The following is a 26,898-nucleotide window of genomic DNA, read 5'->3' as shown; positions in this document are numbered from 1 at the left end:
TCCACACACTTAAGCATGTTCAGTAGATGCAACAAATAGATTTTGTATCCATACAGCTGTACTCTGAAAAATTGAGCTGCTTTTACTAGTGTTTTGTTTCAGTTGTGTTTTCTTCCCTTAAACAGTGTCTAATTTGAACATAAACACATGCACACATAGAAACCCGCTAAAGAAGCACTCATCATTTTCTATATTAGTTCTTCCTATCTATAATTGTAAGGAATGCGGTGGCTCAGTGGCTAAGATGCTGAGTTTGCCGATCAGAAAGGTTTGCAGTTCAGCGGTTCGAATCCCTAGCACCTTTTAATGGGGTAAGCTCCCGTTACTTGTCCCAGCTTCGGTCAATCTAGCAGTTCGAAAGCATGTAAAAAATGTAAGTAGAAAAATAGGAACACACTTTTGTGGGAAGTTAACAGTATTCCGTGCGCCTTCAGTGTTTAGTCATTCTGGCCACATGAGCACAGAGATGTCTTCGGACAGGGCTGGCTCTTTGGCTTTGAAACGGAGATGAGCACTGTCTCCTAGAGTTGGGAATAACTAGCACATATGTGCGAGGGGAACCTTTACCTTTGCCTTATCTATAATTGTACATCATTCCAAATTACAAGGTGAACTTACAGTACATATGTGTTGCAGAATTGTTATGAAGGTATGGGTAATGGGAAACTTAATATTGCAGTTATTAATGCAATGTAACATCAAATGTCTTATAAGAAAACATTCAAACAGATACATTTCTCCATTAAATTACCTAAAGTAGAATAAATGGAGTTCTGTTTGTTTTGCCTTTCATTCATTTTACAAATCAAAAATTAAAAACCCCAAAAGTTTGGCGTTCTTATATAACTTTTCATTAAATAACTCACATTACATTACATTCTTCTTATATCTGTCTGCAACAGTTTGTATTATAAATAGAGTTCCTTTTTACAAAGCAGTACAGAAATCCTAAGAAAACACAGTACTGGCACAAAAGCATCTTCTAATAGTGTCCAAACAGAAAAATTAGAATGTTATAACTTTAGATAGAACAGTTTTGACAGAATGAGGACAGGTTTGCTATGAGGGTATATGTATTATATATGTTATGAATATAAACAGATTTTGTTATGAAATTATTTTAATGGAGTCCTTTTGTCCATTTTGGCTTTAAATGGTCAGATATTAGATAACTATCTTCAGCCTAAAGACTCATTTGGGAGAGAATATCACTGAAAGAGCATCTGAAACTTTAGCTATAACTGTGTTATAGAAGGGTCAAGTAGAATTAATGTTAACTTTTTTTTTTCATGTTTTGATGGGGTGGGAATCCCCCAAAGGCTTGTAAGGTTGAAATCTTAATTCAGTTTTGGGGACAGTTGCTGTGATGTTATTGCTATAATATCAATATGGTTTTTTTTAGTTTAAAAAAGGGATAGCTTAAAGAGAAAAAGCCAGACATGTTGCATTTCATTAAAGATGGATTGGAGAACGGGCATAACTCTTGCACTTAGGAGAGTTGCAAGAAATGCAATTATGATTTTGATCATGTAACATGTTACATGATCAAAATTTAGACAATCAGCATACATTTACAACACTTGCCATGTCGTGGGGTCATGTGATGACTATTTGTGACGTTTCAGCTGCCTTCTGACAAGCAAAGTCAATGTGGCAGGGCAGCTGGATTCCCATGCTTGAATATTGTGCATTTTGTTATAAAATTCTGGAAATCATCCCATTTTTACTTGAGACACAGGAAATTGGTTCAATTTCCTATGTCTCAAGTAAATACAGAGTCAGCAAATCTCAATATCTTCTTCCCAGCCAACAAGCAGCCTAGAGAATGGCACATCTTTTCAAGTTAAGCGGAAATGAATTAAACCAGGTTGCCTTTTAAATACCATCTTCCCATAGTCTTGCGATATATTACCTGTCTAAAAGTTGTTTTGACTTTCCTTCTGGAAACTGCTATGACGTGTATATGCTTCTGGGCAAATGACACGGCTTTTGTCAATTTGTTCTTTTTTCTCTCAAGTGTGAAAGAACTTGGAAATGTTGTATTGTTTCTGTCCGTTAGCCTGAAAGTTCAGGGTTTTTTTTTTCATCGTCCTTTTAGAAAGAACACCGAGTCATTATCGTAATCCAAAGCTTGGATCATCTTGGAAACTATCCAATTTGCTCACTGATTGAAAATCGAAAGGCTTTTAACAAAGGCACAGGCGTACACAGGCACACACACACATGTCTCTCTGTCTCAAGAATTAACTCCAAAACATTACCTGGCAACAATTTTTATTAGTCTTGGTCTCCTTGTGGCCTGAAATGCAGAGGGGAAATGTATCATATTATTATTTACTTTGCTGTTCTGTTGGCCCAGATACTTGTTGACACAACAGAGATGCAAACCTGTAACTTAGGGCATCCCTATCAGAAATTTACGTTATTACTTTTTTACTTTTATTTAATTTACTTTTCTTTTATTATTTTACTTTTATTCTTCACTAACTGCTGTCTTTCATATTTTTTTAAAGGGCACAACAGTTGTTGGAAGCAAATATGATGTTATATTCCTAGTGGAGATCAGGCCCACTTCTCATTTGCAGCTGGTTTCTGAATTTGGGCCTAAAGAGTCCACCTTCTGACATAAATCAGTTGTTCTTTCCCATGAAATTTAGAAGGCTGTACCATTAATTTCCTGTGCAGTTTACTTTCAACAACTAGGATCTGATTATGTCATAAAGTGGTCATAAAGCTACACAAAGCAGCTGGGGTACAGCCAACACAAAGAATTAGGCAATACGCATGGTTTTATTACAACACATAGGTGTATATTCATTTTCTTCAAGTTTCAGATTTCTTGGTAGTGCTCTTTAAAATCAGTCCATTAATATGTTTGTTTTGAAAAGATTGCATTTACTAACATCATTTCTGGCAAGTGATTGCACATCTGCAGGTTGTACTACTTTACTTTTGTCAGTTACATGACACACCCAGGATTTCTGTTCCATTCTCTTTTCTTTTCTTGCCAACTGTGTAGAGGTTATTTCTCTGTTCACTCTCTCACACACACCCTTGTACAAAAATAAAAAAGATGAGGAGAACAGAAATGGGAATAAAAGCTTAGAATGGGCTCAAATATAGCATGCCTTGCCTTATCCTGTTGTTATTTCCTACCATAGTGTTAATGTTTCCAATTGCTATTTTATTTTAAAAAGTTATATTTTACATTATATGAAGGAGACCAGTATAAGCCATAGGGAAATATTTCTATGGAATCTTCTGAAATTATTTATTTCTGGTTCTGGTTAATGCAAACTTTGAAATCTTGGTAACAGATGAGTAAATCAAACTGTTTAGACCATCCAACCCAAACGTGATGTTTTCAAGTTGATTCATGTGAATCATGCTGACTTGGAATTTGGGTGACTGCAAATGGGACCCATTTATAGGGTCATGGCTGCATAAGACGATTCTAAAAGTAGTTTCCAAACTGGATCTTATCAAATACTGAGGTACAGATAGACAAGCTATAGTTCAGCGATGGCTAACCTTTTGGGGGCTGAGTGCCGAATGTGCACGCATGCGCACAACCACCCATCCATAATGCAATGTGTATGGGACCCTCCCAGGTACCCCACCCCCGCACATGCACACGTGACCTCCCTGCACAAGATGCCCCCCACATGTGCCCCCACCTCCCTGCACATGCACAGCAGAGACCCAAAAACCAGCTGGCCGACAGGAGGCCCACGCATATGCGAGGCAGAACTGAGCTGGGGAGATGGTTCACTTGACCACAGAGAGGGGTCACAGTTTCGCCATCGTGGCTATAGTTGATAGGCTGATAGTTGGTTAAATATTGATTGTCCAGCCTTGTATTGTTCAAAGAAGTACTGAGAAATTGTGTATGCATGTACGCATCTTTATTACTTGAACAGAAAAACAAACAGGAGAGACAATTTAGACTTTCATGGCTAAGGCAGGACTAAAACTCAATCTCTTGATTTGTAGACTGTTATCTTAACCACTAGAGTCAGCTGGGTGATCTTGGGCCAGTCACACACTGTCAGCCCAACTTATTTCACAGGGTTGTTGTTGTGAGAAAACAAGAGAAAGGAGTATTAAGCATGATTGCCACCTCGCATTGTTGATAAAGATAGTAAAGGCAGGATGTAAATAAGTAAAATTTTTTTAAAAAGTAGTATATTTGCACGGAAACAGTGTTCTTTAATTGTTAAGGAGCCAAACTGAGTTAGGAGGACCCAGGTTCTAGCCTTTCTTTAGCCACAGAATCCAGATGTGTGTTTTTGGATGAGTCATTCTGTGTTTGACTGGAAAGTAAAAAAAACCCCACCATTTATCTATTAACCCTTACTGATATGGTATGAAATGGTTCTCCCTGATTTTCAATAAACAGCCCTCATCCTACATTGAATATATTTGTTATACGTTATTCCAAATGAGCATGTCAATTAATGGGATAATCATATTTCATTATAATCATCTACAGCAGGGGTGTCCAAACTTGGGAACTTTAAGACTTGTGGACTTCAACTCCCAGAATTCCCCAGCCAGCATGGTCTTAAAGTCTTAAAGTTCCCAAGTTTGGACACCCCTGATCTACAGCTATCAATATCAAGAATAATTCATTCATAAATTTCTAATATTAATTCTGCAGAATACTGAAAAGTTGGGGCCATGTATTTATCTTTCCAGTGCTGATAAATAAGGGCACAAAGAATATGCTTTCTTTGTCAGATGTCACTTTCCAGATGATAATGGCCCAAATTATTTAGAGAGTTGTTAATAGAAGCTGATCTATGCACTCTAAAGCACATCTCATATTCTGCAGAATATGCAAAGGTCTTATGGTGGCTATTACTCAGTTATTGATGTATTCATGAATAAAGTGTTCTCTAAAAGCAGAAAGCTTGAAAATACTTTTTTTTCACTTTAGGTTAATACATTTTCATGATTTATTTAAATCTTCCAGTTGTTTAGTAACTTTAAAACTATGTCACCAATCTGCTTTTAAAACTGCATCTTGGTGTTCATATGTAACACCAGAAATAGAAACAAAGATCAGATTTTTTTTAAAAAGAACTCTAAGCTAGTTGCTATTTTCAAAGAGAATAATAATTGAGGGACTGGCAATACATGTAATATGCACTTTGGTCGTCCCAAAACAGTGGTTACATGTCAGATTGATGGTCCATGATCATCCTGAAGCGACACACAGGACATTTTACCTTCATCCTCGATAACAAAAAAGCATATTCTTAAAAACCCACAATGCACTAGTCCTTTGGGAAAAGCAGCAAGATTCGTGTATCATTACGATTGTCTACTACTCTCTTGTCCCTCTCTGTTATGCCCTGACCTTCATCTTGCTTCTGCTTCTTATTTTTATCATAGCATTAAATTATGCAGTTGAAAGCTTTTCTCAAAACCCCTTGACTAATTTATAGGTGGCATCATAATCTATTCTTCTTGTGTAGTTTTATTTATTTTCTTGTTGTGAGGTACAACACTTAGATTTATTATTCTAGAGGCAAGATAAATGTGCCTTTCAAAGATTTTATAATGCTGGGGACTTGAAAAGAAAGATTGCTATGCTTTTGAAGCAATTTTTAAATTGGATTTTTGAAGAGGACAGCTGAATCTAAATGTTAAAATTTAATTATTTTTTTCCTGTTTTAAGGTTTGGATTTTTTTTTTTTAAGAACAGAGAAGCTTCATAACTAAATACCACAGATCTTAAAATTTTTATCTTGAATGACTACTTAGGGGCAAATGAATAACTGCTTGATTTGATATCAAAGAGAGTACTAGCAATATTGCAATTATCTTGGAGCAATTGTGTAGTTAAAAAATAGATCGCTCAAAGCTTATGTTGTTAATCAAGACCATTTGAGGATATCTAATCTGTGCTACTTGGTGAAGGCTAAGGGTTCATCCAACTGAACATTGACAATTCTGATAAATGACTGAATCTGTTTTTTCTGTCTGATATTTTTTCTGCTGGAAACACAACAACATTGTGGCCTAAGAGAAACAGTTTTACAATCTGGTACATGAGTAAGGGAGGCTGCTTCCCCTCTAGTAGGAGCAGAATCTGATTGGATTATGTCACTATATTACCTGGTTCAATTATGACTTAATTAACTGGCAATATTTCTCTAAGGTTTTGACTGGAAACTTTCCCAGTCCCCCGCCCCCTAGAAATACCAGGGAATTAATTTTGGATTTTCTGCAGGCGAAACAGATGCTGTACTGCTGAGCATTGGCAGGCAGAATATTATGGGAGGTCAATAGGCAGATATTATGGGAGGTGGTGTGTAACAAGATCCAATATCTAGTGTAACATTCATTGTCACAACTTGATTGGATTAAATTTAGAAACGTTCATGGTTGGAATTAAACTTAATAAATTCACCGAGACAAGGTGTGTGTGCGTGTGTGTGCGCGCATGCGCATGCACGTGTTTGTATGCACCTTCATGACAGTGTTATCCAGTAACTGCCCTGGACTACTTGCTGCAGTTTTCTTGGCAAGATTTCATAAGTAGCTTGCCATTGCCTGCTCCCTAGGGCAGTGTGAGGGTGAGCGGCCCGAGATCACCCAAGTGCCTAAGGTGGGAGTAGAACTCACAAACAATCTGGTTTCCAGCCTGGTGTCTTAACCATTGTACCACACTGCTTTTCTGAGGCACGTTAGACATATTTAATTTAATTCCCATTGATATTGGTGCATTTGCTTCTAAGCATCAAGCTCTGGTTCCAATATTTGATTTTTTTTTTAATGGAATATCTCAGCAAGGTACCTAGACAACTTCTTCAAATCTATCCAGATTTGGGCCTGGTGATTTTATAGGAAACCTCCAAGGAAACTCAATGCAAAAGGCAAACATTAATTAATAAAACAAAACAAAATATTAAAAGATAGCACATTTACATTTTTGACTTTCCTGGTTCACTTATTTTCATTAGATAGGAAAAGAAATGGTAGAAAAATTGCCTTCATCCATGAGACAAAGAAATGCCTTGAAATTTAAAAGTAATCTATTTAAGGAAATTGCTTAATATCATAATTCTTATAAAATGTTGGTTAGTTTTAATGTTTCCCTCTTATTTTTATACAAACATTTAGAATGTTGCTGCCACCTAGAGGATTGAAATGTAATAATATGTAAAGATCAATTAGACATAGATATAGAATAACTTTATTGTCACTTTGAATGTACACTAATTGGCATACATTAAAATGAAATTTCATTGCATACAGCTCTCAAAGGGTCACTACCTCCAATATATACTACACAAACATGACAAAATAAATAAATAAATAAATACATACATACATAATTATGCATTTACCTACATATACTATGACACAGAGAAATAACACAGTCTAGTTCATTTGTATACATGTATATGGTGAGAAAAATGAATGGGGGGGGTATAGGATTGTCAACCTCCTAGAAAAATATATTTATTTCTAGAAATTGTATGCAAAATTAAAATGCAGAAAATCAAAAGTAAAATTCAGAAATTATATGTAAAATTAAAATAAATATTATTGCTAAACCAGCAAATAAAATCATTAGGCAAAGGTGATAGAAAACTGGCAGTTGCTTTTTATGGAGACTCCTTCTGTAAGGACACACACACACACACACACACACACACACGTACGTATGTGTTTTGTATATGTATAATGTGTATGTGTGTATATATATATATATGTATGTATATAAATAAATATATCTATAAAATTTCTATAATGTTCAGAAAGCTTCTTTCATTGAGCCATTTTAAAATGATGACAAGTGGATTAATCTGTGAGTAAGTAAATATGGATGAGTAAAATTGAGTAACCTTATATGTGTCTTGGTTTCTTTGCAGATTGTGCAGGCTGTGGAAGAGATATAAAAAATGGACAAGCCTTGCTTGCTTTGGATAAGCAATGGCATCTTGGGTGCTTCAAGTGCAAAGCCTGTGCGAAGGTTCTAACTGGAGAATACATCAGCAAGTAAGTCCACATAGAAAATAAATTATTTGAGGACTCAAAATATCTGCTCTTTATTCAGGTGTCAATAATTTATCTGCCCTGCAGAACTTATTCCTTTAAAGCAGTGTTTCTCAAACTTGACAACTTGAAGATGTCCGGACTTCAACTCCCAGAATTCCCCAGCCAGCATTCGCTGGCTGGGGAATTCTGGGAGTTGAAGTCCAGACATCTTCAAGTTGCCAAGTTTGAGAAACACTGCTTTAAAGGAAGCATCATGTGAGCTATGCGGGGGAGCGGGGACACTTGTGTTTTATGTTACTCCCCATGTGACATCACATCAGAACATGTAGTAAGATATTCTGTTTTCAGAATGCTGAGAACAAACTTGTCAGCAGTATACGTTGACTTGATACTGTTCCTCCTCTGTCATATTGTTATTACAATGTTCTTTGGGGTTAAATTATTCCAAGAGATGTCTACTTAATGAGTTTGCTAGCTGAAGAGAAATTTAAAGCTGGATTTTGTTTGCCACAATTCAACATTTAATGTTTGCATTCTCTGACTGTCAAAAATGTATTTATGTTGAATGGGTAATAAGTGCAGAGTGAGACATAGCTGATGAGAAATCTGAGGAGCTGTCTTTAATGCTATAAAGTGCATCATTCAACCCAAAATATGGGGACATACAAGGAAATGGATATAAAATAATGTGTATTCTATATAATGTTAGTGAAAATAATTTGTATCTTGTGGGTTACATTCAGAGATGGTGCCCCTTACTGTGAAAAGGACTATCAAGTTCTCTTTGGGGTCAAATGTGAAGCATGCCACCAGTTCATCACTGGGAAGGTCCTAGAAGTAAGTAATATGCAACTTTATGTTTAGCTGTTTGTTATAACGTATTTCATAAATATATATGTGTGTATTTATTTATGTGTAATTTATGTTATATGGGAACAAAGGTACATATTATTTTATGTAAATAGGCTATAACTAGGTTTCATGTTTTGAAAAAAAAACATTCTATGTGTTGTTTGATATCAGAAGCACTGAGCAGCAAGGCCTTTACACATTGAAGATACCTTTCTCATATTTTATGCTTACATATGCAACCCATAAGAATCTCGAGTAACACAAGATAACAATGAAGTAACTCTTTATTAACTTGTAGTGGTCATCTGAATATAAATAGTCCAGCTTTTCCTGAATTATAATTGAATTATGTGATACAAAAATTTAAAATTAACAAAACCAACCACTACAAAATTACACTTAACTTTCAGTATAAAGCATAGGGAGAAAGATGGAAGACTGTTGTATATGGCCAGGGCCGGATTTAGATGAAAAGAGGCCCTAGGCTATTCCACTTATGGGGCCCTTTCACCTCCCATTTTTAAGTTTGTAAATTACATGAGAGATAATAAAATACATCATTACTGTGATATATATCAATATACTAAATGAAACATGTTGTAATTGGTACTAACCTTTATAAAAAATGTGGCACGGATAAATAAAAGGCCCCTCTTGATCTTGAGGCCCTAGGCTGAAGCCTAGTTAGCCTATAGCAGTGATGGCGAACCTTTTTTGGCTTGCATGCCACAAGTGGGGGGAGCGCAGGGGGGTCGAGTGCAGGCGTGCCGCACCCATAATGCAACGCGCGACCCCCCCAGTGTGCATGTGCGCACAATGTGCGACCCCCCCATTTTTACATTGTTTTTTGCCCTCCCCAGGCTCCAGGGGCTTTATGGGACTTCCGGGTTGCTCGGAGGGTCGTTTTAAGCGCTCCAAAGGCATCAGGGAAGCCTCGGACAGTCCCTGAAGCCTTCGGAACGCTTAAAACCACCCTCCGAGCAACCCGGAAGTCACTTCCGGTTTGCTCGGAGGGTGGTTTTAAGCGCTCCGAAGGCTTCAGGGACAGTCCCTGAAGTCTCCGGGGGGGCGAGGGAGGCTCTTTTCGCCCTCCCCAGGCCCTCCCCTATAAAGCCTCTGGAGCCTGGGGAAGGCGAAAATAGCTTTTAAAAAGGTGAACTCAGCTGGCCATCGCGCATGCGCGCTGGCCAGCTGACAGGGCAGCGCCTCGCGTGCCCTGACTAATGGCTCCGCGTGCCACTTGTGGCACGCGTGCCATAGGTTCGCCATCACGGGCCTATAGGAAAATCCGGCCCTGTAAATGGCAATCCAACATCTATTCCTGTTCTTCCAATCTCCACCGTTAATTTACAAATGACATCAAAATACAGCAAAATTGAGATATTTTGTGATCTTTTATGATGTTTGAATATTTTCAAATTATGGCTACCTATTATTTTAAATGTTTGCCTACCTTTGTGTACTTTTAACAGCTTTACTCAGTATATTTTATTCAATACTCCATAGTAAGATTTGCATGTATGTTGTAAACATACAGTATTTCTCACTTCACTTATAATAAGGAATACTATAATAGTAGGAAGTAAGCACCAGAGGGCAGCACCAGATATTGTAAGGTAGTGATTGTATGGACAGAGACTGTAACTAAATTTTGAACCACAATTTTTTTCATAATAGTACTTCTAAATAAATACAAGCAAGAACTTCTTTACTTCAGATGTACAATTTTGTTGCACATTGAAAGTAGAGGAAGGCAGCTAAAGTAATTTGTATTTTTAAAATTATCAACTGTTAATACTTAATTGAATATATATTGTAATAGATTCTAAATGTTTAGCAAAATGGTTTAAAATGCCCACACAGTGTAGGATATTCAAATTACAGTGAAAGAAGACAGAAAACATACATCAGTCAATGGAAATAAACTAGTTTAAACTGCCTAGGTTTTTGACCTGAAGTTGAAAAATAATCAATTGTTTTTCTATTGGGAATACCTTCCCCAGTTAAAGGGCAATTCATTATAAAAGAATTGTAATTTTGTAAGGAATTGTAAAGATAAATACAAAGGTGTGGATCAATTTTGGCCAAATATGGAATCTCAAGATGGAATGAGGGGTTTTGGAACATTTTTTTGCCTCTTGGAGTGGAACTGAAGGGCTTGAGTTCACTTTATTCTGGGCCTCTAGGATGCTCACCTTCTGATTTGTTTATCTAGAACATTGTTTCATTACAAAAATGGTCAGGAAGTAGTTGCCATCAGAAAAGGGTTTTTTGTGTGTGTGCAAAAAAATAGTATTTGGGTAATGAATCATAAAGGGAATTGTGATCAGAACAAAATACCCTTATTCAAGTCAGTCAAACATCATAGTGAATGGAACACTTTTGAAAATTGAAAAATGCTTATTAAAATATTCTACACACATATACACACATACACAGACAGACAGACAATGAATTTATTTTATATAACATAACAACCCGTTTATTTCTGGCTCTTTTAACAATTTGGGAAGTAGACATTCTCTAAATACCAATTTCTTTTCCAAAAAAGAACCTTGATCTTCCAGTCTAACTGTGTAACAAGTAGATTATCTTGTGCAAGGTTGCATTTCTGTTTGGGGTGTGTGGGTGAGAACAAGGCTTTATAGAGATGCCAGTCTTAATTGTGTCCATTATCATTTTGAAGAGTGCATCCCCAGGGCATTGCCCATCAAGATTGAATGGACATCCATGGAGGAGCAAGAGTTCAAATGACAACATTACAGAATGCACAAAACTGTCATTGGAGCTGCTATGACCACTGTAGACAGTGAATTCTGTATCTGATTCTTTTAGTAGCTTTGAACTTAAAATTGTGTTTTTTAAGACCACATGGGTAGTTATATCACTTGTTTTCAGTTCAGGAAAGATACTTGACAAGTGTTACATGCTACATTTATGTCTGTCTATCTTTCCCACTAGAATTTATTTAATTAGAATTATATCAGTATTTTTCCCTTAAGGAATGAAATCTCACTGAAAAAGAATTAAGCTGCCGAATTTGAAATTACAATGAACTCAACCTAGTTGCTAACCCACTTAGATTGCAGATTTAGTAATGAAGTTGAGCTAAATATTTTCCAGGGAAAATTGAATCCATTAAACACTTCATAAAAATAAATACATCATACAAAGTTCTCCCTGATTTCAGGTTGTTTTCCATGACCAGTTGCAATAACCCAAATTATATGTGCACAGTAAATATAGTATACACAGTATACATAGAGGAATACATTAATTAGGTATTTGCTGTTAAATGTTCTGTTCACATAATGTTACAGTATAGCGTGATAGGAATCTTACCAAGATAATTGAATTAAAAGCATTTTTTAAAAAGTCAGTTATAAATGTAAGGACTCTTGAACATAAGCAGAAGAGATTTAGATTATAATGCATATCAATTCATGAACATACAAAGTACAGTTTATTGAATATATGTTTCTTTGATAAGAATTTATCCTTTGCTTTGTTTGGTAGGAAACCCAAGTCCCCAAGGTCCTAGTTTCAGCAGGAACACTCAGAAGCAATCTTCTGAACAGCTGTACTAAAATTACTACATGCTACTTAGATGAATGTAGACAAATGGTACTGCCTCACCTTAAGCAATAGGCATCCCCTTTTCTTTTTTCCATAATGGACTGGTCCGTTTATTGCTAATTGCAACCAAAAAGCTAGAAAAATCTGTCTGTTTCTGCATTGTGAATGAGTGATCAGGACCAGACCACACAGTTGTGATTTTGAAAGAAGAAAGTGCTATGCTTTGGATTAGGAGCAATATTGCCAGAGTTTTCCCTATGATAAAATGATCTGGAAGTTATTTCATGTCAACAAGATGATTCTCACAGTTATTTGAGGGCGTCAGAGAGAAATGGAAGATGCAACTCATTGAATGGTGAAGTTTTAAAGCATATCAAAGAAGTCTTTGCAGAAGGTAAATTAATCATCCTGAGAGAATTGTTGAATATGCAGCATTACAGTTATTTAAATGAAGCATGCAGCTTTAAAGGAAGAGTTAAATGGGGGAAGGAAGGTTAGGATGACTAATCCAACTATTGTTACCATACTGCAAACAAACAACCAGAACAAATTATTTATGTGAATTTGGTGTGATTTCTTGTCTTGAGAAATATAGCTATCAAATTCTGCCAGTGCAAGGAACAAATAGTGTCTGTTTGTTAAAACTTTTAACATTTCTCATTAACCAGTGCTATTTCAAATCATTTTTAAAAATATGACACATAGGCAAATGTTTCTCTATTTAGTTTATATAGAAGCAACCCTGAATACATTTATGGAAAAATTCAAAAAAGTAATACATCCGTGTGGGAGAAATATTAGAGTCAATGTACCTACCTTTAAGTAAACATATAGAAGGTGAGAAGATAGTTATAATTCATGCATACTTTTTTTTAACCTAAAACCAATGTGAGATAAGTAATTATCTCTAGAAGGCATTTTATGGTGTGTATGTGTGTGTGTCTGTTTATCACATTTTTTGCTTTTGATAAAAGTGTGTGATTCTGATCTATGCAACCAGCAGCATGTCTACAGATATTTCAGTTGCAGAAAGATTTCAAACTCATGGTTGACCATATTTCAAATACAAGATTTTAAAAAAATATCAGCAAAGGCTTTGGGACAAAGATTTAGGTACCAGTTTCTGGCCTGATTTCTATCAGCATCAACCAACATATTTGCAAATTGCTAATGCAGACCAATAGAGGACATTGAAGTAGAATCTTGCATACGTTTTATAAAACTGAGGTAATATTTTTGTATTTCTGAGATTTATTAGGTTTTTATCCAATTTTTATTATTTTATAAGTAACTCAAGACTTTGAAGTACATAATACTCTCTTCTCCTTCTATTTTCTCCACAACAACAACCCTGTGAAATGGATTGGACTAGAGAGAGAATGCTGGCCCAAACTCCCCATCTGGTTTTCACGTCCAATGTGAGACTAGAACTCAAAGTCTCCTAGTTTCCAGTCTGATGTGTGGTTTCTAACCGCTACACCAGACTCTGATGTTAGATTGCTTGTCCAAAAATATTGGCCAGGTTTCCTGATGAACAATAAGTGTACCTCCAAATTCCTTTCCTTCCTACTTAAAATGGTTTTAGCATGCAATAAAGTTTCCTTCCTTCCTTCCTTCCTTCCTTCCTTCCTTCCTTCCTTCCTTCCTTCCTTCTCCTTCTTCTTTCTGCTCTCTTCTCTCTTCTTTCAATTTGGGCTAGTAGATAAAGTTCATTATACATGTGTAGTATTTATTTTATCCATAATCCAGTTTATTTAAACAGGTAAAGGGTTTTTTACCATGTATGTCCAGCATTTGGAGTCAATTTCTGGAAAGTATGAAAATCTAGAAGAAAGTTGTAGCTGCTTTAAAATGTTACAGACATTTTCCTTTTTATATTCCAAAGTACTTTTCGGAGACTGAATCCAAAGTTAGTGATCCTTAGTGCTCTGTCATTACCACTAGCACTTATGATGTTACCTATCTTGGGTAACGAACCGTCTGCTAGAAAACAACCAAGCTCAGAGAGCACCAATACCTAATTTGAACCCTGAATGCAAAATACTGCATAGCCTTAACGTGAAGCCTTAATCTGCAACTTGTTTAGAAAATGTCAGTAGTTCTTATTGACCACTCATTCAGAGAATATTTGAAGTTACAACAATGCTGAAATACAACTTTTATGTCCAATTTATTACCATTGATGACCTTTGCAGCATTCCTCAGTTACATGATCATCATTACTGTCAATATCTTACAATACATTACTGCCTTGTGATTTTCTTCTGCTCTTCCCACCCCCACCTTTTGCAGAGTAGAAAGATTGGGAGGAAGGGATTGCAAGAGAATAAGCTGTTTGCTTTTGCATGCATCAAAAGCAATCTAATCACACCAACCAGCCGGTGCTGGAATATATGGCTGTGCCATTAAAACATCTTACAGTATTTTCTTGAATCTCTTCCTCTCCAATTTCTCTGTTCTGTGGAGGAGAGGGATGAGGAAATACAAGCAATTTCTGTAAGCAACTTTACCTTTACTTTTCTGCTGCTAATATGATTGCATACCTTTTGTAAGTGAGGAAGAGCAGACATCTTACTCTCTTGACATCTCGTCCTCTCCAATCTCCCTGCTTTGCAAGGGCAGGTAATGGTCAGGCAAAGCAGAGATCCCCTACAGAAATCACTTGCTTTATCCCATCTACAAAATGGACAGATTGGAAGGTAGAGGTTTCAAGAGAATTAGCTGCCCATGGCTCCCAGCCATAGACTGATGGCACAGTTGCATTACTTTGTGTGTACAAAATAGCAAAGCAGGCATTCCTGCACTCCAAAGGAGAGAAGTGTTTAGGACGCAAAGAAAATCCAAAATGTAAAACTGACTTTCTACCTGGAACACATAGTCCCAGTCATTTGATTCCCACTTAGTGACTTGCTTAGTTTAGCAGCAGAGTTCCCAGTCCCAATTAGGGTCATTAAACCAGGAATACTTGCATATTGGGTAGAACAAATTAACATTTGCTACAAAGATTAAGCATATTGCATTCAGCTCTTTTAAAACTGTTTGCCTTTCATGTCATAAACTTGAAACTGATATATTTTATAGTTTATGTATTTACTATTAAATGCTTCACTGATTACTTAAAAGAAAAGCTCTGAAAAGAGAGCCAAAGGAATAGTGAAATATTAGAAAAGTATGTAAAGTCTTCAGAAAAGGTATATTGGTTCCCATATAATGCTAACTAGAATAGCTGAGTTTGCACATCATTATTACATTATGGATGAATGTAATCAGGGAATATGGTATAATGAATCTTGAATTGGCTGGGATAGTATCATACTACATTTTCTGCCAACCCAGTTTGTCATGTAAATCTTTAAGAACCCTTTCTAGGAAACAAATTTACAAGCAGTTTGTTACTTTTTCAAGGCAAAGAGAAATTGATGTCAGTACTGTCCTTTTTTAAATGATCGGGGAAATGAAACCAGGAAGAATCCGTTTTCAAAAGCTGGACTCACTTGCTAAAAAATTCTACAACTATGTTAAAGATTTTTTCTCTTGCTCATTTCTATCCTTTTCTTATTACTCTGAAAGAATCATACTATGTTCAACTTTCCTCTTAGTTTTGACAAATGAATAAAGGATTCTACTGTCTCACAACCTTTATAGTGCTACTTATCCATCTGCAGAAGACAGGGTGGGGACTGAATGGTAAAACGTAGCAAGCCACAATGGAAATACAAAGGTGGGTTGTTTATGGTATTCATCATTTCCACATCTTTGAAGTTTTGACTGGCTGCTTATGCAGTGCAGAGAGTTCTGGGAGAATACAGGAAAACAGGTCTGTAATTGTTCCTGCTACCCATTCATTAAGGAGATCAATGGAGGTCTGTTGCTTGAGAGCCCTTTAATTTACTTGCATAAGTTCAGTCACACATTTTTTTTCTGATTAGTGTTATCACTGTATTAGTTTACAAACACTATGCTACACTAAACATAACTCTCGAAAAATAAAAATATTGTTTTTCTTTTTATTTTGCTATATAATTCCATAATAAATTAGTCCTCTGGGCTTCCTTCGAAGAGGGACTGTCTTACACTGATAGTTCTATTCTGAAGCATACATAGCATTGGGATTTTCACATTCAGGAAGCACATATTAGATACGACTTTTTTTGTCACTCAAGTAGAGAAAAGGGTATGCTGGATGGCGTACACCAAGAATTTAAAAGGACGTTCTGCATTGGGATATTGGAGGGTAGCAAGTGAGAAACCAGTTTTTAAAAAAGGGTCCAAGGAAGATTATACTCGGGAAAAAGTGTACACTGTTCAGTTCAGTGTCTTTTGGGGGAAAGCAAAAATAACCAAGCTCATAGAATAACAAGCAAAAAGAAATGACCATAGATTCTGCATTAATATATCCTTCCTGACCACCATTCAGATATGGGAAAGGAGATGACCATGTCAACATGATATACTTGGACATTCAAAAGTTGTCTTTTGGGGTAAAATATCTTGTTATTATATTTGATGTGTACCCCATTAATTTTATATCAGGCTATTATTTCATCAAAATTTTGTCTTATGAACTCTGTAGTTGCATAATGATTAGTACTTCCTTATCTATGTAGCATTTCAACTTGCATTCCTATCCTTAAATTTTAGTCACAAATATTTATTTGTCTGTATAAATCTTGTCTATGAAAACATCTATACCGCTGAGAAATAATAAGGAATACAGTGGGCACTCTTACCTGGTTCCTTTTCTCATTGAACAATTCATGCCAAGAATTCTACTTGTTTTAATTTTTGCTATTTGCCATTGATATATACTAGTAACGGCTAACCTTTTTGATACTGAATGCCAAAACTGGAGTGTACGCACATGTGTGTGGTGGCCAGCTGCTCTTCTGGGTTCCATCACACACATGCACACCAGCCAGCTGTTCTCTTCCGAGCTTGGGACATGCATGTGCTTTGACAGCTGGTCAAAGAAGAACCTAGAAGAGCAGTTGGCTCTGTGTGCCACTTCTGGCACATGTGCTATAGGGTTGCCATCGTGTATATATACCCTTCACCCAGTGGTGGGTTTCAAAAATGTTTAGAACCTCTTCTGTAGGTGTGGCCTACTTTGTGAGAGTGGCTTGCCAGCCAAGTGACCGGGTGGGAGTGGCTTACCAGCCATGTGATGAGTGGGAGTGGTTTGCCAGCCATGTGACTAGGTGAATGTGGCCAACTTGTAAAATGTGGTGAAACTCACTTAACAACGCTCTTGCTTAGAAACCAAAATGTTGGCTTAGGAACTCTGGCATTGAAGTATGCGAGTCTTAAAGCTGTCAAGTTACAAGACCCTTGCACCCCTAACTTGATTTATTTATTTATTTTCAAAATTTATAGACCGCCCCCTCTCCCCGAAGGGACTCGGGACGGTGTACAGGCATCTCATTAAAAACAGATGCAAAAAATAAACACCCTTAAATACCCTTAAAAGCGAATTAAACCTAAATTCAGCTGTACAGAATAATAAAAGTTAAAATCAACTAAAAAGCGTACCCCTAAAAATTTAAAAATGCAGACTTGAGGGACTAAAATTGGGATTAGGCCAGTCCGGCTAACTTGAACAGGTGGGTTTTAAGCTTCTTACGGAAAAAAACCCCCAGGGGTGTTCAAACTTGACAGCTTTAAGATTTGTGGACTTCAGCTCCCAGAATTCCTCCTCCAGTCATGTTGGCTCAGGAACGCTGGCATTGAAGTGTGCAAGTCTTAAAGCTGTCAAGTTACAAGATCCTTGCACCCCTAACCCTTTAGAAAAAAATCCCAGGGGTGTTCAAACTTGACAGCTTTAAGACTTGTGGACTTCAACTCCCAGAATTCCTCCTCTCGCTCTTCATCTTGCTGATGTGCGCACGGGTGGGGGGAGGGAGCTGGAACCGGTTCTAAACGGCACTGTAGATTTGTGGAACCTCTTCTATAGAAGAGGTTAGAACTGGCAGGAACCCACCCCTGCCTCTACCCAAGTTTTAAATTTCTCTTCATTTTCTTTAAAGCTGCTAATAAGAAAGGTTATTCAAAGTAACCGAAGTTTTTTTCAGCGTCTAAAATATTACTGCTATATTTTTTGGAACTATTGATTTCTAATGTATTTACTTTAAAAATCTACTGTCCTCCTTAATTTTCCTCTTGAAATATAACCTGCTCAATCTGTTTGCTTTATTTCAGAAATATTGTATTCTTCCATTTAAAGGAATTGTTTTATTTTTCTTTGTTATTGAAATTGGGCTGTGGTGATTCAGAGACTCTCTTTTTACTTAATGGGTAATAAGAAAGTTTTGGTGACTGAGCTTTGAGACCCAGCACATATCAATTCTGGGATGTTTAATGGCATCCCTAATAAAACATTTAGTCCTTTCTTTTTGATTTTTATAGTCTCCAGACACATATTAAAGCCAGTATGTTTATATATTGAAAGACTTTTGGGAGGGACCTTCCCATATTTTTCTGTAGAAATGAGAAATGCTGGAACTACTTCTCGGATATGCATATGAAAATCACCAGAAGAATTTGCCTTGGTTCTTTTAACTATACCATGCTACATTTTATAGATCCAGTTGTTCCCGCTATCCAAATCATTAAAAAGAATCTGATGATACTGATGATTCATTTTTTTCAAAAACTGAAAGTGGAGACACTTTGTGAATGTTCTCAGAGACTTGCAGTTTTTGCTGGTTGATTGGCTGTACATCAGAATAGGAAATACATTTCTTTAGCGTTATTTTTGATTGCTTATCAAACTTGCTGGAGTCTCTTTGTTGATAGCGGGGTTAATTAAAAGATTGTAACAGTACAAATAAAGCAAACGGGATTGGTAGAAAAAGATACAATGTATCCTAATCCTTAATAGGATTATTGCTAGCCATAACTTCTGTCAACTCAAGTCAAGTCCTTATTTGGTTTTGAAATGAAGCAAAAAGCTCAGTAGCAACTCATTCGGGAGAGAGATCATTTCAAGATCAAAACATGACCACAAATTTTAGAAAAGCATTTTGTATTTTGGCTCTTCCTGTTTTTAGGAACTGAAGTCCTTGCGATATTTTGTCTCTTGAAACTCACTTAAGGTATTAATTACCGTACTTTTCGGAGTATAAGACACACCTTTTTTCCTCAAAAAAGAGGCTGAAAATCTGGGTGCATCTTATACACTGAATACAGCATTTTTTGCCTCCCGAAACCCTGCCCCCTTCACCAAAATGGCCGTGCAGAGCCTTAGGAGGCTTTCAGAGTGCTGCTGGGGGCTGGGGAGGGCAGAAATGATCAAAAAACTGGCCTTTTTTGCTCAATTTTGCCCCCCCCAACTCCCCAGAAGCACTCTATAAGCCTCCTAAAGGCTATTCATGCCCTTTTTTTGAAAAAAAATGGGCCAATTTTTGCGAAAAATGAGCCATTTTTGGGAGGTCTGCAGAGTGCAAAAACTTTATTTTTAATTTGCCTCTTCAAAATCTTGGTGTGCCTTATACGCCGGTGCGTCTTATACTCTGAAAAATACGGTAGTGAGGAGGAAGCAAAAGCAAATGATATGCCTTCTCCAAATACAACAGTTGGAAAGTGCTACCAAGGTAAAGGTAAAGGTAAAGGTTCCCTTTGCATATATGTGCTAGTCGTTCCCGACTATAGGGGGCAGTGCTCACCTCCGTTTCAAAGCCGAAAAGCCAGAGATGTCCAAAGACATTTCCGTGGTCATGTGGCCGGCATGACTAAACACCAAAGGCACACAGAACACTGTTACCTTCCAACCAAAGGTGGTTCCTATTTTTCTTCTTGCATTTTTACATGCTTTCAACCTGCTAGGTTGGCAGAAGCTGAGACAAGTAACGGGAGCTCACTCTGTTATACAGCGCTAGGGATTCAAACAGCTGAACTGCTGACTTTCTAATTGAGAAACTCAGCTTCTTAGCCACTGAGACACCAAGTCCCCACTATAATATGATATCGCATTATAAAATAACCATCTCAGAATCAAGACTTATAGCATATTAAAAAGGCAGTAGAAGAAAAGAAAGAAGTTATCTATAGCTTTTGGAAGTAGGTGAAATAAAGCCATACCATTAACAATCAATGTCTCTGTTACATAAAGTGTTCCATTAACATTCCAGGGTCACAATGCTCCTAAGCAGCACAAAGCTAAGCTGTTTCTAAGTATATACTCCTCCCTAGAGAATATTAAAACAAGGACAAAGAAATAGGGTATCATCAAAGATATTAGTAGACCCAAGTGTCAGTGTAGTGAATTAGTGCTGCGCAAAAAGAAACCATTTCATGGTGGAAGAAATAAAGTGCAATCTTAAGTAGCTTCATGTTTCAGTAAAAGTAATCCTTTTCCAAATGTTGGATAGAAAGTATTAAAATAGAAGACGTGAGTCCAGCTGTTCAGTTGTAATACCATAAAAATGTATTTTTTTGGCCAAAAGAAAAGATATGTTTGTAATTAGCCTCTCCTCCAGATCCATTGGCAGTCAAAGTAGCCCTTGTGATGTCTCATAATGTGTATTTCTACATACCAATGGCAACTCTTTTGGAAAGAAGTGCCGAATGAAGTCAGAAGCATTAGAAAACTATGTTCTCTTACTCAGACAAAAGGACAAACATCTCTCATAGTATTGTACAATGTTTCCAAGGTTAAAATAGTGCAATTGTTCAAAAAGCATATAAACTGTTATATCGTTTAGAAGTAGAATCTAACTCTCAACAGTTACCACTGTAAGGAGAAAAATCTCCTTGCATATAAATTTGAGACAAAAGTTTAGCTTAATTTATAGTCACATTTTATCATTAAAATTAAGCCTGCAATTCCTTTTTATCTGATAGATTCTTACATTATAAAGTCTTTACCTTTATTTTTGTACTGTAGTATGAAACAATATTACATTTATGTTTATCTTGATTCATGTGATAAATATATTAATGAGAAATACCAAGTTAATCAGAGTTCTAATTAAAATTCAATCAAAAATAATTGTATGAGAAAACACAGAACTTAAATTGCAATCTACAGATATTTTAAAGACTGCCATCTTCAGTTCAGAAATCTTGCTCTGCTTTTGCCACTATCAAGAGCAATAGCAGTCAGTGAGTGGTGAGAGTAAATAGAATAAAAATGTTAGGTCCATTTATCTACAAATAAAAATGTGTGCTAATTATATTTATTAATAGCCTTGGAAATAAAAAAAGGGGGGGGTAAGAAAATTGCTGCAAATAAACCGTGGATCTAAGAAAGTCACAGAAGAAATAAATATAACATTACAAATTTGTATACATCACACTAATTCATCCAACTCATAGGATTGAAACTCGACTTTCAAAATGTGTAGTATGTTGGTTTTAGAAAGTGCAGTTCATTAAAAATCATAGCTTATGAAAGGCTTAGCTAGGGTAACATCTTGTATAGGATTTTGAGCTGGAACTGTGCCATTTTTGTATAAATATTGGTGATAGATAATGTAGATCACATTCTATTCTCCACGCTTATCTTTTCTGCAGGCAGGAGACAAACATTACCATCCAAGTTGTGCACGATGCAGCAGATGCAACCAGATGTTCACAGAAGGAGAAGAAATGTATCTGCAAGGTATATAAATTATAGATAGATAGATAGATGATAGATAGATGATAGATAGATAGATAGATAGATAGATAGATAGATAGATAGATAGATAGATAGATAGATAGATAATCTGCAGTTAATGCTGAATGCAGGAAGATTATGGGCATGCCCAGCTTCCAGGTGCAATTCAAGATTTATATTATCAATAAAGCCCTTTGTGATATGGTTATATTAAGAACTTCCATAGTTTCTTCTCATCTTGTACAAATGTAAAAAGTTGTTATGGTCCAGGTCCTATCCATTAAAGAGCAAGTTCTGATGGGACCTAGGAAGCTCACCTTCTCTGTCTTCCAGGAACATGTTAACAGGGTTTTCAAGGCTGAACTGAGGTTAAAGTAGAACTGTTTTGCTTTCAGTATCATTAATTAATCTCTGTGGATTTTCTTTCATCATTTTTTCTGATGCTGACCAAATATAAAAATATTGCCTTGCTTCAGTTCATATCCCTATCCAGGTGTGTTATTAGAAAATAAGGCTAAAATATAAATTAACATAAAATTTCCTTACTCTAAACATAAGTAAATAACGTATTTGCTTTCTCTTTTCCTTTTCCTTTAAACCAAAAATAAGAAGTACCAGAATTTACTGTAGGAAAACAAGTTTTTATTAACTATTAACATATTTCCATTATTTATCAGCAACAAAAAAAATGCAGGAGTTTTTCTTTTTATTTAAACTTTTCTTAAAGAATAGTGTAAAGCAGTGCAAAGCTATGTGATCCGGAAGTTTAAAGAGGAAACTTCAGTTTGGGTAGTGTGTTCATTGCATACTTGCATTAGATTCGTCTATGCGCCAAATAACATGGAAATTTTGTCCTATCTTCCTGTTGAATGACAATCTTGCTTTCTACCTTAATCCAGTCTAAATCTAAATTCTGATCATAGAACTGAATTTTCCTTTTTTTCCACATGTCCTTTTGCCTTGCATCCGAGATTTGCCGGGGTCTCCCAAATATGTCTCAGGGAAATATTTCAGTCTTCTGAGCCAAGTTAGGGTGGCCCAAAAAGGTGCTAGATAAGGGACATCTAGTCTACTAATAGATCCAGGAGGTGAGAGGACAACATGACAAAAAAGACGTTTGTTTATTGAGAAGTTTATTCAAAAGTAACATTAGATTTAGTCTGATCTTTCTGAAGCTAAGTAATGGAGAAGCAGTGCACCTTTTAATTTTGATGCAAGGAGCTCTGACATTATTTTCTCCAGCTCAATCAATGTGGAAGGAAGAGCCTTGGAAAACGTACATCTGCCGAAAGACTTAATTGTTTGAGACATCCATGCATTGACATTGCACCGTGTGCTGCATACTTGCTTCTGGGAATTCTGCAGTATGTGAATAATTGTACATAAACAGAATATTACGAAACAGAATTTAAGTCTTCTTTAAAAAGGAGACTGATTCAAGTCAGGATGCTACTACTGCAGAAGTGTCTACAGTTCAGGAAAGTGGGAAGAATTAAAGACCTTATTTTAAATAGATTTCTTCTGAGCTGAATGAAATGTAATATGATTTCTCTTGTTCTTTTCCACAATAGGTTCTACAGTTTGGCACCCCGACTGTAAACTGTCTACAAAGGGAGATGAAAAGCTAAGGGTAAGAAGTAATTTGCATTATTCTGAATTTTTAAAAACTACCGGTATATGATTATTTGTTTCACTTAAAAATATTCCTTTTTTTTGCAATTTTTAAAAAACCCTTTTTATAATTATACTGTTGATCTTTTTTCTTGATCTTGGGCTGTAAATAAAAATTTGATTTTATATGATTCCTTTAGAAATTAGAAATCTTTTTTACAGAATTAAGGATGTGATCCTGTTCATTTATTTAAAGTTAATATGACTCTGGGATAAGTCTCATCAAAGAATTAGAAAAATGTATTAAATCTACTAATTTATGTATGGTATTTTATCATTCTGAATTCCATTAAAGAAAAAGGAATCATGAATAATTTTAATTAATGATTATACTATAAACTGACAATATAATCTGATGTACTTATAGGCTTGCATACTCATAACTTACAGAATATTCTGCCATATGTGGGTGGAACAACAGGATGTTGTTCAGATTCTATGAAGAAAACAAAAAGAATAAAAGCATTTTGAGTTTCTGAAAAACAGTCATGTAACTTGCATGATATTTTGACAAATGTTTATTTAAAACATTTAAATCTTTAAATGGGTTATTTCAGTGTCCCAAAGAAGGCAGAAAACTGTTGTGCATTATATTTTTGCTTTAATTCACCTATGTCATTTTGACATTTCTCCCCTTTCTATACCCTTACACTGTTCAGAAGTTTATAAACAAATTAACTTTCATCATTTTAAAATTTCACAGAAATATATTGCATTCTTACTGATAATATATGGATCTGGATTTTTTGTTCTATTCCTGAAATAAATGAGATCCAGAAAACGTTTCCACTGGTTAAAGGAAGGAGTAAACTATATTTCCCCAAAGATTTTTTTTTACTACTGTACACTGAAAAAATTGTATTTTTTGAGGGAAATAACATAAAGAAAACAAGCATCAGAAAAATTCTTTTCCTTCTTACTTGTATTACTTGTGTTATTTCCACACAAATATATCGCCCTAAGTTTTGCGACATTATCTTCATTTGGCTTCATTTTGTGGATGTGTATATCTTAGAATCTTCAATGATTCCTAACATATAGATCTACAGAATTCCTTAAGTATCCCTTTTGGAAGTCATTAAAATTTGTAAGGCTAACTTAAGTAGCCACAAAGATTGGACTATTGATAAATAGTAAAGTCAGAAGTATGGTTCTTTTTAAATGGTTGTTAACTGCCTGGGTTTTGGGATGTGGGCCGGATATAAATGCTTAATAAACAAACACATTTGTTGTAAGATTAGTTCATCTCTAAGTTGAAGATCTAAACATGCTGTTGGCCAGATTGTTTATCTGTTGTTATTAGTGTGGTAATAATTCTTCAGCTAAGTGTTACTGACCTTTCAAAACCATTTAGCACAATTCCCCGTTTCCAAGGAAACTGCAGCCATTCTTTTCTCTCCTACATGAGGTGCTTGTCTGGTTCAGCATAAAAGAAGTTTTGCATCTAAAAGTATAAGCTCTATTTCAGTAGTTCCAAAAAGTATATAAGTCTGCAGAGAATCAAAACTGTCCTCATTGTATTTCCCCTGACAATCAAAATACATACCACCAGAATTACTTGTTGAAATAGCTTCAGCAATCGTCAGTACATTATACAGAATTTTGTCTACAGCAGATCTTGGACTGCATGCTCGTTATTATCAAGAGTTCCTGCTAGGTTAGATTTTAGGTGGAGTCCATAAAAACAATAATTATTTAAGATCTGTTCCTCTTGGGAGATTTCCATAGAAAGTTATAGATGCCAGAAAAAGCAGGAAATAAAGTAATCAGGTATAAAACTGTGGGGAATGTTTATTGCTTTCTAACATGGCCCATAATCAATTTTTTTTTTTTGCGGGGATTAACTGTTTCTCTAACTGCTGTCATGTACCAAATATCACAATAATTATAAGGAGACCATTTTTATGGAAAGGGAAGAATTTCTCTTTAATATATACATTTAGGAAACCTTTCTCCTTTTTTTACTTTTCCTTGTTGTTTGTGTTTTATAACAGCATTCCTCCTCTGATTTCTTTTATCCAAAGAGTTTGGTTCTTCGCAGGCCTTACTCTTCAGAGGTTTGCAGTTGTGTTACTTCTTTCTGCACTCAAATTTTCAGCTGCTGCTCCCATGTCTTTCACTACCCTTACTTTTACTTTTTTAACCACATCATGCACTCTTGATTTTTAATTTTCACAAGTAAATGTCACTACTTGGTCTTTATGTTTACATAGATTGCAAGAAAGGAAATGAGGATGCTAAAGAAACTATAATGATACATTGTGATATTTACAGTGGGGCAAAAAAGTATTTAGTCAACCACCAATTGTGCAAGTTCTCCCACTTAAAAAGATGAGAGAGGCCTGTAATTGGCATCATAGGTAGACCTCAACTGTGAGAGACAAAATGTAAAAAAAAGACCAAACAATCACATTGGCTGATTTGGAAATAATTTATTTGCAAATTATGCTGGAAAATAAGTATTTGGTCAGTATCAAAAGTTCATCTCAATATTTCGTTATATATCCTTTGTTGGCAATGACAGAGGTCAAACGTTTTCTGTAAGTCTTCACAAGGTTGGCACACACTGTTGCTGGTATGTTGGCCCATTCCTCCATGCAGATCTCCTCTAAAGCAGTGATGTTTTGGGGCTGTGGCTGGGCAACACGGACTTTCAACTCCCTCCAAAGGTTTTCTATGGGGTTGAGATCTGGAGACTGGCTAGGCCACTCCAGGACCTTCTTACGAAGCCACTCCTTCATTGCCCGGGCAGTATGTTTGGAATCATTGTCATGTTAAAAGACCCAGCCACGTTTCATCTTCAATGCCCTTGCTGATGGAAGGAGGTTTGCACTCAAAATCTCACAATACATGGCCCCATTCATTCTGTCCTGTACACGGATCAGTCATCCTAGTCCCTTTGCAGAAAAACAGCCCCAAAGCATGATGTTGCCACCCCCGTGCTTCACAGTAGGTATGGTGTTCTTTGGATGCAACTCAGCATTCTCTCTCCTCCAAACACAACGAGTTGTGTTTCTACCAAACAGTTCTATTTTGGTTTCATCTGACCATATGACATTCTCCCAATCCTCTTCTGGATCATTCAAATGCTCTCTAGCAAACTTCAGATGGGCCCAGACATGGACTGACTTAAGCAGGGGGACACGTCTGGCACTGCAGGATCTGAGTCCCTGGTGGCGTAGTGTGTTACT

At 36.1% G+C, this 26,898-nt stretch overlaps 1 protein-coding gene across 15 annotated transcripts in view; it reads left to right on the top strand.

Moving 5' to 3' along the window:
- Window positions 1-26,898, top strand: part of ABLIM1 (actin binding LIM protein 1) — a 216,355-nt gene that overhangs the window by 132,229 nt on the left and 57,228 nt on the right. For all 15 annotated transcript variants that reach the window (XR_014175431.1, XM_081953535.1, XM_081953525.1 and 12 more), the window contains exons 5-8: window positions 7,887-8,013; window positions 8,757-8,850; window positions 21,952-22,039; window positions 23,608-23,666. Coding sequence is in view for 14 of the 15 variants with exons in the window: in XM_081953535.1 (XP_081809661.1) it covers window positions 7,887-8,013; window positions 8,757-8,850; window positions 21,952-22,039; window positions 23,608-23,666 (368 nt within the window). In the remaining variant the exon portion in view is untranslated. The remainder of the gene's footprint in view (window positions 1-7,886; window positions 8,014-8,756; window positions 8,851-21,951; window positions 22,040-23,607; window positions 23,667-26,898) is intronic.

Source organism: Natrix helvetica (assembly GCF_964273705.1).
Source record: "Natrix helvetica genome assembly, chromosome: 5".
Taxonomy (NCBI): Eukaryota; Metazoa; Chordata; class Lepidosauria; order Squamata; family Natricidae; genus Natrix; species Natrix helvetica.
Note: the sequence above shows the minus strand (reverse complement) of the source record. Positions and strands in the feature narration are given on the sequence as shown.